The 14,079-nt window shown below is 35.0% G+C and overlaps 1 protein-coding gene across 2 annotated transcripts in view; it reads left to right on the top strand.

The window, feature by feature from the left end:
* Nucleotides 1-5,304: 5,304 nt before the first annotated feature.
* RP2_1 (Protein Xrp2) overlaps nt 5,305-14,079 on the top strand; it is a 46,155-nt gene continuing 37,380 nt past the window's right edge. Inside the window, exons 1-7 of one of the 2 annotated variants that reach the window (XM_051214501.1) lie at nt 5,305-5,439; nt 5,486-5,600; nt 5,635-5,726; nt 5,754-5,926; nt 8,228-8,416; nt 10,931-11,172; nt 13,694-13,781. In XM_051214501.1, the coding sequence (XP_051067685.1) occupies nt 5,342-5,439; nt 5,486-5,600; nt 5,635-5,726; nt 5,754-5,926; nt 8,228-8,416; nt 10,931-11,172; nt 13,694-13,781 (997 nt within the window). In that variant the 5' untranslated portion in view covers nt 5,305-5,341. Of the gene's footprint in view, nt 5,440-5,485; nt 5,601-5,634; nt 5,927-8,227; nt 8,417-10,930; nt 11,173-13,693; nt 13,782-14,079 lie in introns of both variants that reach the window. The other variant, XM_051214502.1, reaches the window with a different exon arrangement.

The raw sequence follows: 14,079 nt of genomic DNA, 5'->3' as shown, positions 1-14,079 counted from the left end.
AAATACTAGTACTGGCTAGAACTAGAACACGAAATGTATAGCGCAAATACATCACATTTTTCAGATCAGCTACGTCTTCTCCTTGTTCTATCGAAATTTCAAAAAAGTCAACTACAGTCCTAATCTCCATTTCAAGACTTATAAGTAGTTTATGCTAAATGCTAAATGTAATAAGATTTCACTTTGTATATGCTTCTTTATCATAATGATTGTACACTTAAAGTATTTTAAATTATTTATTTCCATTTGTAAAATATTTGTACAGTTGAAAGTCGATTATTCGTGATGGCATGTAACAAATGCATCAGGAGTGTCTTGAGTAGACAAATGTTTATAAATACATGTACCATTTTCATGATGGTTGTAGTAGTTCTCCAAGTTTCAGCTCAGCACAATAGAACAATCTTGACATGTGTATTGAAAATTCAGACATTTGTGTTATGTGGCAGTTGTTTCGATGTCCAAATATTCTTCACTTGTACCAACGGTACATTTGCCTTAACAGTTCACCTACTCACAACTATATCATATCCACCTTGTTTATCAGTGATCCTGACAAGTCGCGTAAATGATCACATCTCTTCCATAGCAGGACCATCAAACACAAATGGCTTGGTACTCACTGTATTGTATTTCAGCGTCTCACCTCTTCTCTTATGAATGACCATGCATACTGATATGGATGCAACTGCTACACTACCTCTCTTCAGATACATATGTTTTTGTGTATGTGATATAAGTGCCGAGTCATTTACAAAGAGATCATGCAGCTGCATTCAATCTATTCAATGCTTTGTGTGCTTCTACTCAGATGTCGAGGTCTTCATAATCCATTCGACAACCAGAACAAAAAGAAAAGTTGGCAGTAGACAGTCTTGTCTCACACCGATCTTCACTTTGAATGGATCTATGAGCTGCATGAATTCTCACTGTAATCCATTGTGATCATGATGACGTATCATGATGACGACACTCTCAGACACTCCATAATGTCGAACAACAGTCCACAAACTCCTACCATCCACCCTAACAAACACTTTCTCATAGTCAACAATGTTCACATAGAGTGATGAGCGTGCGTCAATTGATGGTTATTCAACAATGATCTTCAGTGTTGTGATTTGGTCAGTCGACCAATCCTCACTAAATTTAGCTTTTTGTTCTGGAGTTAAACGTCTACTGAATTTATCATACGATTCAACAACACTATTGAAAACTTTAACATCTTGGCAGTTATGTGGTGTCTCTGTATTTCCCACACTTGCTGAATTCTCCTTCGGTACCCTGATAAAGTATCCTTCTAATGGAGAAGATTTGTAGCTCAGATGGTTCATTTAGGTGGAAACTTGTTTTCTAAACTGGATGGTTTGATAGTAGAGCTTTCATTTTCTTTCCAAAAATCACCAGCACAAACTTCATATAGAAGTGAGATGTTGTTCAGAAGACCAAACTATGATCCGTGACAAAATCATCTAACTCGGAGAACAAAACCCCACCTAAGGTATCCTTTTTCTAGTCTTTCGACATCCGTTATTGCCGCCAAATCTTTCTAAATAGTGTGTGGACTATTTCCGTATATACGTCCGTGTCCGACTTCATTGCTTCATCTGGCACGTTGTCTGGTCTTACTTATGCTTTCCTAATATTCGTTTCACTTTTGGTTATTCTATCTTCGTCACTTGTTGGCAGTGTGATATTTGTAGAAACGTATGTGTGTGCTGTCTCGATGTCCCTCATATTCACCAATGGTGGTCTATTCAACAATTCATGAGTGTTCTACACACCTGTTGCACTCCTACGTATCCCACATTACTGATTGTCTCTCCCCACAAGTTATCATAACAAGTTGTCTGGTCTTCTGGACTTTCCTGGGAGATTGTTGTTTAAAACACACGGTTCGTGCACACTTCTTCCAGTTCCAAATTGCACAAATACAGTTGTCAGATATTTTACATGTTTCCGTTTGTTAACTCCAATACTTTTCTTCACTCACTCATTTACTTCTGGGCGTTCAATCTGTGCTTGGGATTTCTCTACTCTGCTCTTATTCCACTGTTACTCAAAACTGTCTTCCTATTCTCTATTTATTTACTCACACACAGGTGATCTACAGAGATCCATCCTTCATTCTGGTCGGGCTCCATGTGACCCAGCACCTCCTAATTCGTTGGAGTCACTTCTGATTTACTTTCTTCCAACTTGTTATCCATAGTGGCTTACTCTTCTTCTGTGAGTAGATTTTGTTAGGCATGGAAACTGTTGTTGAGAACAATATCGAGTTTGTTCAGTTTGTTAGACTGTCGATGAAACATCGTGTTAAATGTTTATAATGCAGTCTTTCTGCTTGTCCACTGCTTCTTCAGCTTCCGTTTTAGCTCAGCCACCACCACATGGTGATTTGAAGTTACACCAGTTCCTTTCCTTATTCCTACTTCTTCAGGGACCTTCTGAACGCCTCACCAATGTAAGTGTAGTTAATAGAGATCTGTGTAATGTGATTCGATGGGACCTATTTAACTTTGTATATGAATTTACAGGAGAAAATGAATTTACCTCTAGCCATGTTGCTGAACCTATGTAGATTTTCAAATCTCTCGCCGTTTTCGTCCCTTTCTCCAAGTCTACATCAACACATAGTGCGTTCATAACCGATGTTGTTCATTCCGATATTGGCATCTGGTCATCCTATCAGGATGGTCATTTCGTTTCCTGAACATTTCTCGATGATGAATTGCAGTCTCTTATAAAACCGACCCTTATCATCTCTACTGCTATCGTTGGTGGGTATGTAGCACTGGATGATATTCATTGTAGCCTCTTTCTTATTTGATGTAAAGTATGCTTTGATAACACTGGATTCATGAGACTTATCCTAATGGCATATTTTATGTTCCTTCCCATAGCACTAGTGCAAGCTCTTGTTTGTTGAAGAATTTTATTTTTCTTGAACAGAATATGGTTTTACATTTCATAAATTTACTTTTCTTCATTCGAATTGTGTTCAATGAGTTTAACTTATTCCAATCACGGTCAGGTTGTACCTTCTCATTTCTGCGGTTATGTGTGTGGTTTTCTCAATCTCCTATAATATACAGACATTTCATATACCTATATTTGCTGGGTTTTTTTATATATGGAAAATCTGCATTGAGACTTCCAAAGTAGCTTGGCTTCCACTATGACATGTCGCTGCTCTTCTATTTGAAAATCCTTCAAATCACAGAGTAGAGCTCTAGTTGTCTAAGTAATTGTTTTCTGGTTAGCGTTTTTAGCAAAGTTATTTGTATGGGATTAGGCTAACAAGCACAGATCCAACCTTCCTCCTTTACCTGAGCTTGAAACCGGTATTCTGTTTGGAAAGACCTTACTCAAAGTTATTTTTGTGGACTAATCCTTTTTTATTTCTAGTTTTTAGAGAATATCAACTTCAGCGACGCAATATGCTGATTCAACTGGGACACTGTACAAACTCAAACAAAACTGTAATTGTATCAACATATGAGTAGTTTACTCACAAACTTCTACTACAAGTATTATTAGTGGTCCTAGGAATTAAAAAATCAATGGTTAAAGATCTATTAATCTGTGAAGGAACATCCAATAAATTCAATCTTCCCAACACAACACCCTATAAATGGGTTAATTATTCGTTTTCCAGATGCTCTAACATCAAATGTTTTCCGGACCCAGAGCGACCATGCGATAGCAGTCAGAAGTTGAGATAAATGAAATGCATTAGAATTATCTAGTTTCAGGGACATTCTGGTTTGTTTGGATGAAGAGTTGTCCGGGTACTCAGGACTCGAGTTACAGAATTAACCATCACCCTAGACAAAGAGCAATATCTGTCATGACACTGGAGAATACTCGAGATATCTCCAATATACATATGCTTAACCCAGTCTATCCATTTATAATCCATAAGTTAATGATGTTTAATAAAGTCGGAAGTTAGATACTGTCGGAAGTAACATCTGTCTAGCTCTAAGCTAAATATACGACAGACGGGTTAGTAATTTCAGTAAGCGATTTTATGACTGTATGCCATAGTCCATGAGGTAAAATAAAGTAGCCATGAACGAATGTCTATTAGGATCATTTAGAATTATTTGTGACCAAAACTTAAATACTCACTAGACATCGTTGGCCAGCTCTTGAAGAAGTAGGCAGAATCCAGTAGGCAACTGCGATGAAGCATATTATGGTGCTCTTTCATTAAATCATGCGGGGAATAACGATAGGCATTAAAGAGCTCTGAAACGCGTCCACTTTGTTCTAAAGAAAAACCGTAATGCCTACAAGTAACTGTGCCCCTCTGATAGGGACAGAGAGGTACACGAAGAGCCTTGGGTTTTTCAAATGATCAGGACATTCTGGAGAAATGGCGAGTGTAATATAGCCATAACTGTATCCTGCGTATCCCTATCTCTTTGAGTTTCCTTCTGTTGTTATTTCGATTACCCATAGATTTCCTTTCTGTTATCTTTATCTCAATCTTCTAATGCCACATACTCCACTTCCGATTGGCGCTGCTTATTATTTATATCTGTTAACACAAATATCATGCACTACAACACAGCTTAAGGACTCAATATCATCTAAAATTTATGATATAATCATTCGTTCCAGTGATAAAATGTAATACAGAGAATTATGATTATTTTTTCAAGATTTTTAGACCGTTGAACTCTGATACATATACGTTGGCAACTTCTAAGCGTATAGAAAATCAGGAATCAAAAGACGTTTTTTAGAATGATGCATTTTAAACGAGCACAAAATGCCATCCTGTCCACTTCAAATGGAACAAGCAAATTCACGAATTATTGAGCGAATGTATATACAAATAAAGAAACTATCTTATGGATAATGCACAAACACAAATTCCAAGTGATCAGTGAATAAGTAGGTAGGCGAACGTGCATATGACGATATACACTCACATTTACAAATTGCAAATGAATGAGAGTTAATGACCAATTACCAAGATATAAATAATAACTTATTAAAAGAGCAGAAACAACATGTTTGTCAATCATATAATTTAGGTTAGGTCTTAACCAGTTCAAGTAACCCTGTAATAGTGTGAGGGTCATATCAATGTTCATTCATTGATCTACTTTACAGTTTTACACGGAAGATTAGTCCTCAGTTTTCTTCAGTCTTCAGAGATAAGGACATCACAACATGTCCTAATAGTTGAACAACTTTTCCAATAAGTCGTTAGTGGAAATGTCCAGTTCTTTTATTTCACATGAGTCCTTGAATGAACTCTTTACTTTTAATGAGCTAAATATTTAGGTTGCTTCTATGAGAATATTTGTCGCTTCTTCAAAATCACATGAATATTTTATGTTTTTGTTGTAAATCTTATCACTCAAGATTAGAAAATAGTTCAAAGCTTCTATCCAAGAACGGGAAATTAGACGCATACTCCAGGTGCTATCATGATTTTTAATTATATCTAAACTTAATCTATGATCAGTGGTAGATCTGAACTAGACCCTAAAGATTTTATAATCACTGACAAGTGCGGTGGTATATATGGCAGGATTTCAGGGGAAATAAACGGTCAGCAATTTTTAATCCAGAATTGTAAGGTGGGTTTATTACACTATTTAAATTGGTCTCCAGAATTCTTACATTTACCTCTTAGATCACTCAATGACAATAACTATTGATGACTGTTCAGATTGTACTATCGTGACAGGGCCTGTAAAGACCTGGTAGACATATGTTTATTAACCGTTCAGTTTTTTCATAAGAGACTGCCGACGGTGTATTATAGCGACTGCATGTCAACAATTTCGGTCGAGGGATTGTCATGATACACTTGTTTTCGTGGCTTGTTCAACAGAACCTATCATTGAATCTTGCACAAATTTCACCTTTGGTCCCTATCAGTGTAGCTATCCAGGTTTAGAAGGTATGAAGTGATACTCTGTAACGTTCTCTCATGAGCACCCATTGGGGACTTTTAAATATTATTTTATACATTATGCTACTTCCAAACAGTATTTTCGTATTGCGAATAAAAATGTCTGTTCTCGGGCCGAGTGTGATACCGAAGAATTCGTTTTGCCTATTCACGACGTCGGATCAGAAACCTTTTGTTAACATGAGTGTACATATATTTTAAGTGAAAACACTGCCTATAGACCACTTCTAAAAGAGTTCGTCTTGCGTCCACCTGATTGTGGACCAGTAATCTTTTAAACTGACTGATAGATAGCAGTATCTTTTAAATTTTGTTGAGACTATGTGACCTTTCATAACCAAACCCCTGGTTCTTTATGACAGCTTCATGTGAATCTACGTGGCTTAGTAAGTTAGCTTTAATTTTTTTGAATTTTTTTGAAAATTTCACAACACAATGAAGGTGTACCAGAATCGAAATTTTTGGGTAATCATGCAAGTTCAAACTTTTATCGAAAAATAAACCGTAGAATCCAGACAACATGGCAAATATTTTCAGAATTTTAGCGGTGATTATTATAATACTCTGTATGACAACAGGCCTTGAGAGGATAGTACAACTGCTGTTTCATCCGCGTCTCCCATCCCTATACTTTAGAAAACGAGGAACCACTGTAATTTTTACGACGCAAAGTAGAAACTTCAAGACTGATACGAGTGAAAATTTATCAAACCCAAAACACAACAACTCTGGTCAAAAATACGCTCAATATATATTAATTTAACATTCCGTTTGATTATTATTAGAATAAAATCTCATATAATTATATAATTCTATACAAGATCATTGCATTTTGAAATAACATCACACTCAAATGAGTTAATATTATGACAAACAAAGTGTTACACTGGAATACAAAACAGATATTACTCTGAATGATCATCGTATAGAATGAAGGACGAAAGTAATGTTGAGCAAGAATCACATTGAGTTGGAAATGTGATTCCACCTTCTCATCTCGTCGAATCAACTACATTGTATAATTGATCAAAAAGTAATGTAAGATTTGAATGTGAGTTTAAATACTCCTTTCTGGACAAAAGGATCAATCAAGAAAGTCTTGTTTTTCATATTTTAGGAATCAGTAATGTGTTTTACTAATTTTAATTTCTAAATCTTAAAACTATCATGTCTTTATGGCCTGTTAATTATTACACGATAATATTGCCAACTGAAACACCAATTTATATGACTTTGGCGCTGTACCAAACCACTGATGCATTAACCAGTGTGAGCAGCCTAGAATCAACTCTGAGTCCTTATTGGTGATTCTCGCCTAGCTCTGCCCGTCTGATTTCAGGACACAATCTCAGCCTCTACTATATTGATCATGTATCTCAGACACACTCGGTTTACGTACAGGCAAGTCAGATCACATCACACCATAAAATATAAAATAAAAGTTATACAAGATCAGGCCTAAAGTGGCTATGATTGTGAGAGACTGTAACTAATAAAGTGGGAATAACTTAAAAATGGCAAATCGTATAATAATCGTCAATAGATTCAATTAAAGCTTATAATAAAAGAAATGTAAATATGCATATGATACAGTTACTTAATAGTTAGACAATAAGAATAGGTGTATTAATTGTCCATAAATAATTTCTAGCAGTTACCACTTATTTATTCTTCGTTAGAATATAACAAAGACCATACAAATTATGCCTTGAACATGAAATAATGATATTCTATCGGGTTTTACATTTCAGTAGGAAATCTAATATTCATAAAATTGTGCTATAATGTCTTGTAAGTATCTGGCATCACTTCAGAAAAGTTATATCTAACTGGAGATTTTAGTCATTGAAGTAGTGAACATGACAACTAGGATTACCTGTATTTTCATCCAAACGTTATTGTGCCATTTAGATGTCAATTTACACTGAAGCACTTTACATAAAACAGATTTTAGGCTGCAAAAGGCTTTGCCGACAGACTTTGTCATGACTAGATGACTGCTCCTAACAGTTTTTTAAACTTTTTGAGGTGTGAAAATTTATAAAGAACACCAGTTTCATAGGGATATATAACAATAGAAAAATTCTAATAAACTGCTACTAAACTCTTAGATATTGTCCGCATATTTTAAACTCACCAGATAAAGGAATTACAAAGTTGTCGGTTTTAAAGGCATCAAGTACATACAATAGACCGTAGGAACTAACTTAATATTCTGGAAATGAAATATGTCTTACCTACGTGCTTGGTAACTTTTTGAAATTTTTTCTGTTTCTCTACAAATTTTAGATCATTTCGCTGCATCTGGTCTCAGTATATTTAATTGCAATTGGTATGATATCTATGATTTCACCCCGGATGAAAATACTGATGCTGTCCATATTTCACTACTAAAAACGACTGATTCAATAGATAGCCATATTTTAACACCACAGAAGGCATTAGAACATGAAGTTGAAAATAGTAAACTTGAAAATGGTAACATACATTCTTTTTAAAATTAGCAAATTATTTAATACCACATGTAAAGCATTGTTCCACCTCAGTGTTCGGTGTTGCATTTGTATGAAACTGTTTATCTTACAGAGAATCCCACAAATGTACAAAAACAACTTCGGCAGACAGGCATATATCCAAAAACCCGTAATATCTTTGACCTCCAGTTTGATAGATCTAGGCAAAATAGGTATGACTCAATAAAAATTCTTAGACAATCACTGTAAACCAAAAAGCAGTTGTTTCGGTATTGCATAGAACTCATCAGTAACGCAGATAAGTGACCCCAAAAGAAGTCAAACTTAGGAATTTCAGAATCTGCGGTGAGCGAGTCATCTTGAGACCACCAGGCTGGCCTCTAATGGTTCAAGGGTTTGGCGTGGAACACATATTACTGGTAACGATTAATTAAGGTTAAACAATAGGGTGAATTAATTAAAATTAAGACTGTAAAATATTTGATGCCAACTCATTGATGTAAATTTTAGGCGCCAGCCGACAAGACTGTATGTTTTATGACTCAATGCCTGACAGAGTTGTGAGTGCTTACTGCTGAGGAGCCCTATATATGAAGGAAATAACCATCCATTTCCTCCTGGTTTTCATTGGTCGTCCAAATAAGTTCAAGTTGTGACGTAAACCATGAGATCCAAAAGTATCTACAATAACCTGTGACATCAATGGCAAAATGATTGAATCGCTTAACTACTTCATTTATAGTTCATAAAATTACCAGAAAAAAAATGACAAAACCGAACACTAATTTATAACCATGTCAGTATGCATAAATTAATTACCCTTAAAATTAGTTGCAATTATAAAATTAATGGCAACAGTTAAAACATTTCCAACGTAGATACGAGACAAGCTAAAAACTGACGCGTAAAACTGAATGGATACTGTCTTGAATTAGTTAAATTCAGTCCTTTAGCATTGTATTTTTCTGAAATAATTATAAATCATTATCGCATAAGCGCCATAATTTAAAACCATGTTAGTAGAAATAGTGTTCTCTTCCCATGTAATAATAAGTTCACTCAGATTGTAGGAAACAAAATGAATTTATGTGTGATCTTAGAATATGTATACTTTCTGTTTAAGGTCCTGATTATTTTAATCTTCATTGCCTAATTCAGCTCATAATATATATTACATATATTACTGTTTTATATGTTAGTAGTTTGTAATTAAATACGACATTATTCATGTATACCATCAGTGCGCTGATTTTTTGAATGTTAGTGCACATACTAAATATCAAAATGCTTTTACTGACATTTATGATTTATACCTTTCCAATAGCTTTGTATTCAACCTCTTCTAAGGGTTGTTTAGCATGAAATATAAGATTATTAAGTCAGTTGAGCAACAGATGTCAACAGAAGGGTAAAAGGTAATTCACTTTTTCTAGTTTTGAATATTTTGAAAAATATAAACAACACGAGCTTACAAGCAGTAATTTTATGGCCTTAAGTGATTAGCTTCCAATTATGGAGTTAGATTGACTTGTTATTTTACGGTGTATTTATACCATGAAACTTGTATACCTTAATGTTAGTTTTCCACGTTTGCACCTATGCTATCCAACTTCAAAAGTTATCGGCAGACAGACAAAAACCCATATAATATCCACAAAAACCCCATTCTAATGATAAATATTATTTTGAAAATTAGATATGAAGACACTACAAGTTATTGTAATCAGTTAGTGACAATGAATTAATTTTATTACGTTTAAATTGTTGTTTTTATTTCTTTGAAAATTAATGTATGGAATAATGAATGCTTTGGACAAATATTTTCATCCATAAAAGTGTCTTCTTCTTAGTCAGTTAATCAGTAATTGATCACCACTAAGAATGTTTCATATAATAATTCGGGACTTTCCTTCTATTTGGGACCCACCAACTGACTCATGAACTCAACTATTAATTTACTATAATATCTACAAAATCCCTTTTCGGATAATAATCATCATATGCTCATTAGTGACTGGCTTCAAGAGGAAAGTCCTGGAGTTCTAGTGAGAAACACTGGCCGATGGAGTTCAACTGGGTCTATTGGGAGATAGTAACTCACTGAACACAATAGTGAAAGGTGGCTCAATTTCGTGGATTAGTTGAAGTTAGACATTAACACCGTTGGATGGCGGCTCAGTGATTTAGGTGTTAAGCGTTCGCGCGCACGACCGATAAGTCCTGGATTCGAATCCTGTGAGGCGGAGTCATGGATGAGAGATACTAAGGAGTCCCTGGTTTTCTATGGTGGTATAACTTCAATTGACTCATGAACTCAACTATTAAATTACTATAATATTCACAAAAAACCCCTTTCTGATAAGAATTCTAATTTAGTCACTATGGATATTGATACTTTCTAAAACTCGATTTAAATCGTTTTTATTGAATTAATTAACATACTTAACGATTATGTTTCCAGTTATTGAACAACTAATTTTAAGGGGGTATTTTTCCCGATTATTTTATATTTTCATAGGCGATGATGATTCCATGTCACTTTTACAACCGTTAATGTCAATTCCATTATCTTTTTCAACTGATAACTCTGTTGTTCCTTTCACGATTGGCAATAAATTATCAAATAGTACATTATCTCAATCTACTAATCAAATGATAGAAAAACAGTTTAATAAATCTGCCCTAATTACAATATTTCCACATGAATCAGCTATTCAATCAGCTAAAATAATATGTGATTATTTACGAAAAACTAATTCTGTAAGTACATAATCATGGGGTTGATTTTATTTCCAAATTTTATTTAGATTATTAATTTTACATATTCTTACTTTTAACATAATTAACTCAATAATGATATTACCTAATGCATTATTAGCTAAAATTAGATGTCAATAAACGATAATTTTATTCTAGTATAATGAGTGTGCGATGTGTTATGGAGTAGGAGTAGATTGGAAGAAAGCTAGGGGTAACCAGACCAAAACATGGCATAAAACCATGAAGTCACTGACAAGTGGACTGAGCCTTGTTGGTAGGTGTTGACTACCTGGTTGGGATCCGCGAGACAATAGCAACTGATGGTTAGAGACCTTGAATGATATGGCTCAAAACCGTTTGCAATGGCGCTGGTACATCCACTTTTCGTGTTCTCCCGAAACCTAATCGTCCGAATTCTTCATGTCCCTTTCTTTTCTCCCTTTCCAAGTTGACTTCGCTGGATTACACTTTTTTGAACAGCATCTTCAAACCCTAATGTTTCCGATTACTGCTTATAATCTTACCACCTCTACCACTATGAGATTTGAATCGACAATTGTATCTGTGTGCTTATGTGGTATGGTAACTCGTACTGATATACGTACGTACGAAGTTCCACGTTGTTGAATGACTGGCTGAAATAAGTTATTATTATTGCCATTTCATTTTATTTGTGTGTGGGCTGTGATAATGCCCGGGTGCCCAAACTGAAGCAGGTGGTTCTCTTAGGGGGCCACACCCCGAGCCTTCGACCTAAAGGTCTGATCCACAAGGCAGATGAACATCGTGAGAAGATGCAATCCCATGGTGGCCGGTGACCAACATTTGGTACATACGTCATTTGTTCCTTCAGGATACTGGAGCCCATGTGCTCCATTGGTTTGGAATCAGGGTTTTTCAACTCCCCTATGTGGACTCACCGTGTCCTCTCAATTTCGTAAACAGCACCCCAGCCACGAGAAGGCAGTGAGTAGGACTTCCCTGGCAGAAGCCGTATACGCGTGGCCATTTGAGAGCATTTCGAGAGGGAGGGTGGGCCCTCCCCACTCTTCACCGTACCAGGGCATTTGGGGGTAGAAATGAGTAAGGTAAGTGATTTATGGAGATTGTTGAATTTTATTGTTCTCATCACCAACTGATCTTGGCTAAACAGCCACTGGAAATCAGGAACTACTAGATATATACTTCGTCCCAAGGTGAGTCCTCTAAGGAATTGATATAGGGTGTATGACAGTTATCCATAAACAACATTGGAAGGCAGTTGCGCAATGTAGCGTATAGATTGAAGTCAAACATGCGAACTATTGGACAACGGTTCATTGGTCTGAAAGTCAAGTGGTCTTAGCAAGTACTAAATACCTCTGGTCCAATAGTTGTTGGGGTCAGGAATGTGCACATATGGAGTCCCATTTTATAATGAAACTACTGTCTAATGTTTCCTAGTTTTCACTGATTGTTTAAATAAGGTTTGATTCTAGTTCCCAGCTTTTCTAATATCCCCACCATACATCAATCTCACCCAAAAATGTGTAACTAATTATTTTAAAACTAATATTTGAAGGTTATTGGTATTCAGGACTTTTTAGATGTATTCACTGTATCCTTAGAACACAACTGTTCCTTAGTATCATCTATAATACCTGGTCCTGCTTCTTTAATCAACTGTGCCTTTGTTCAAGAACTTTCATGGATTTATTTTCATCAGCAATAAACTGAAGTAAAGTTAATCGGTAATTGATCACCACTAAGGATGTTTTATACAACAGTTTGGGACTTTCCTTCTATTTGGGACCCATTATTTGATATAGGTTTGTCTAATCATGAATGATGTAGGAACTAGCATTTACTTGTTCATCCACGTAAGTTGCCATATTTCACATCATCACATGAAGAGATAAAGTTAACATGACAATCAAAGAAATAGTTGTAATAGTTGTAACAACAATGGTCAAGAAAGGAAACTTTAAGGACATATTTCGAAAATAAGTAGTGAAGCTGCTAAACGAAAAGTATGTAATTATAGTAAAACTCATGATCCAGAAGAAAATAGAGACTGAATACAGATGAACCACATCATCATAGGTCTCTAAGTAAACAAACATATGTGATTTGTTTAATGAGTAATTTTTTTTTATTCGAGTTTGAATCATACGTTTTTTTGTGAAGGAAAACCATTGTTACTACTAACTGACTGTCCATAGTAAACCAGGTAGAATACATTTGAACTTGTTACCCACGGGTAGAAGACCCATTCCGTTGACTATTAAGCCACCTTTGTGCATATGTCATAGTTATTATGCAGAAAATAACTAGAAGCCTACATACTCCAACACAATTCATTCTAAGAAATGATGATTTCATGAATTCATGGCATATCCTAGTGAGGTCCCTTTATAACATTTGGTCATTCTTCCCTAATGCTAGTCAGTGTTGCGGTGATTCCACTGCATGCTAAGAATACTTCCTCTCTTTTTTGAAAGATAAAATAACCTTTTATTTATCAATTTTCTTTTCTAATTAGTGTACTATTGTTCAAACTAGTTGTTCTCAATTTTCTGAACATGAAATTGAACAAATTTTCAAATGTAACTCTAAAGTGTTTAAATCAGGTAAATTATGTGGTTCATTTTAAAATGTAGTTTTCATTTTACATTCTTAATTACATAATATTCAACTATTTTCACTGTGACATACGGACATTTTAAATGATCGATTTCATCTAACATCAATCTTAGATATATATATATATATATATATATATATATATATATATATATATATATATATATATATTATATTGTCTACATTGTTGACAATTGAAGTCAGATGGGAAATTCTGTCTCAAATTGGATTTGAATAACTGGTCATCATGAAACTATCCCAGTTTTCGACAGATTGTAAAATTAT

Source organism: Schistosoma haematobium, chromosome 2 (assembly GCF_000699445.3).
Source record: "Schistosoma haematobium chromosome 2, whole genome shotgun sequence".
NCBI classification, from domain to species: Eukaryota; Metazoa; Platyhelminthes; class Trematoda; order Strigeidida; family Schistosomatidae; genus Schistosoma; species Schistosoma haematobium.
This window is presented reverse-complemented; position numbering and strand designations above follow the sequence as displayed.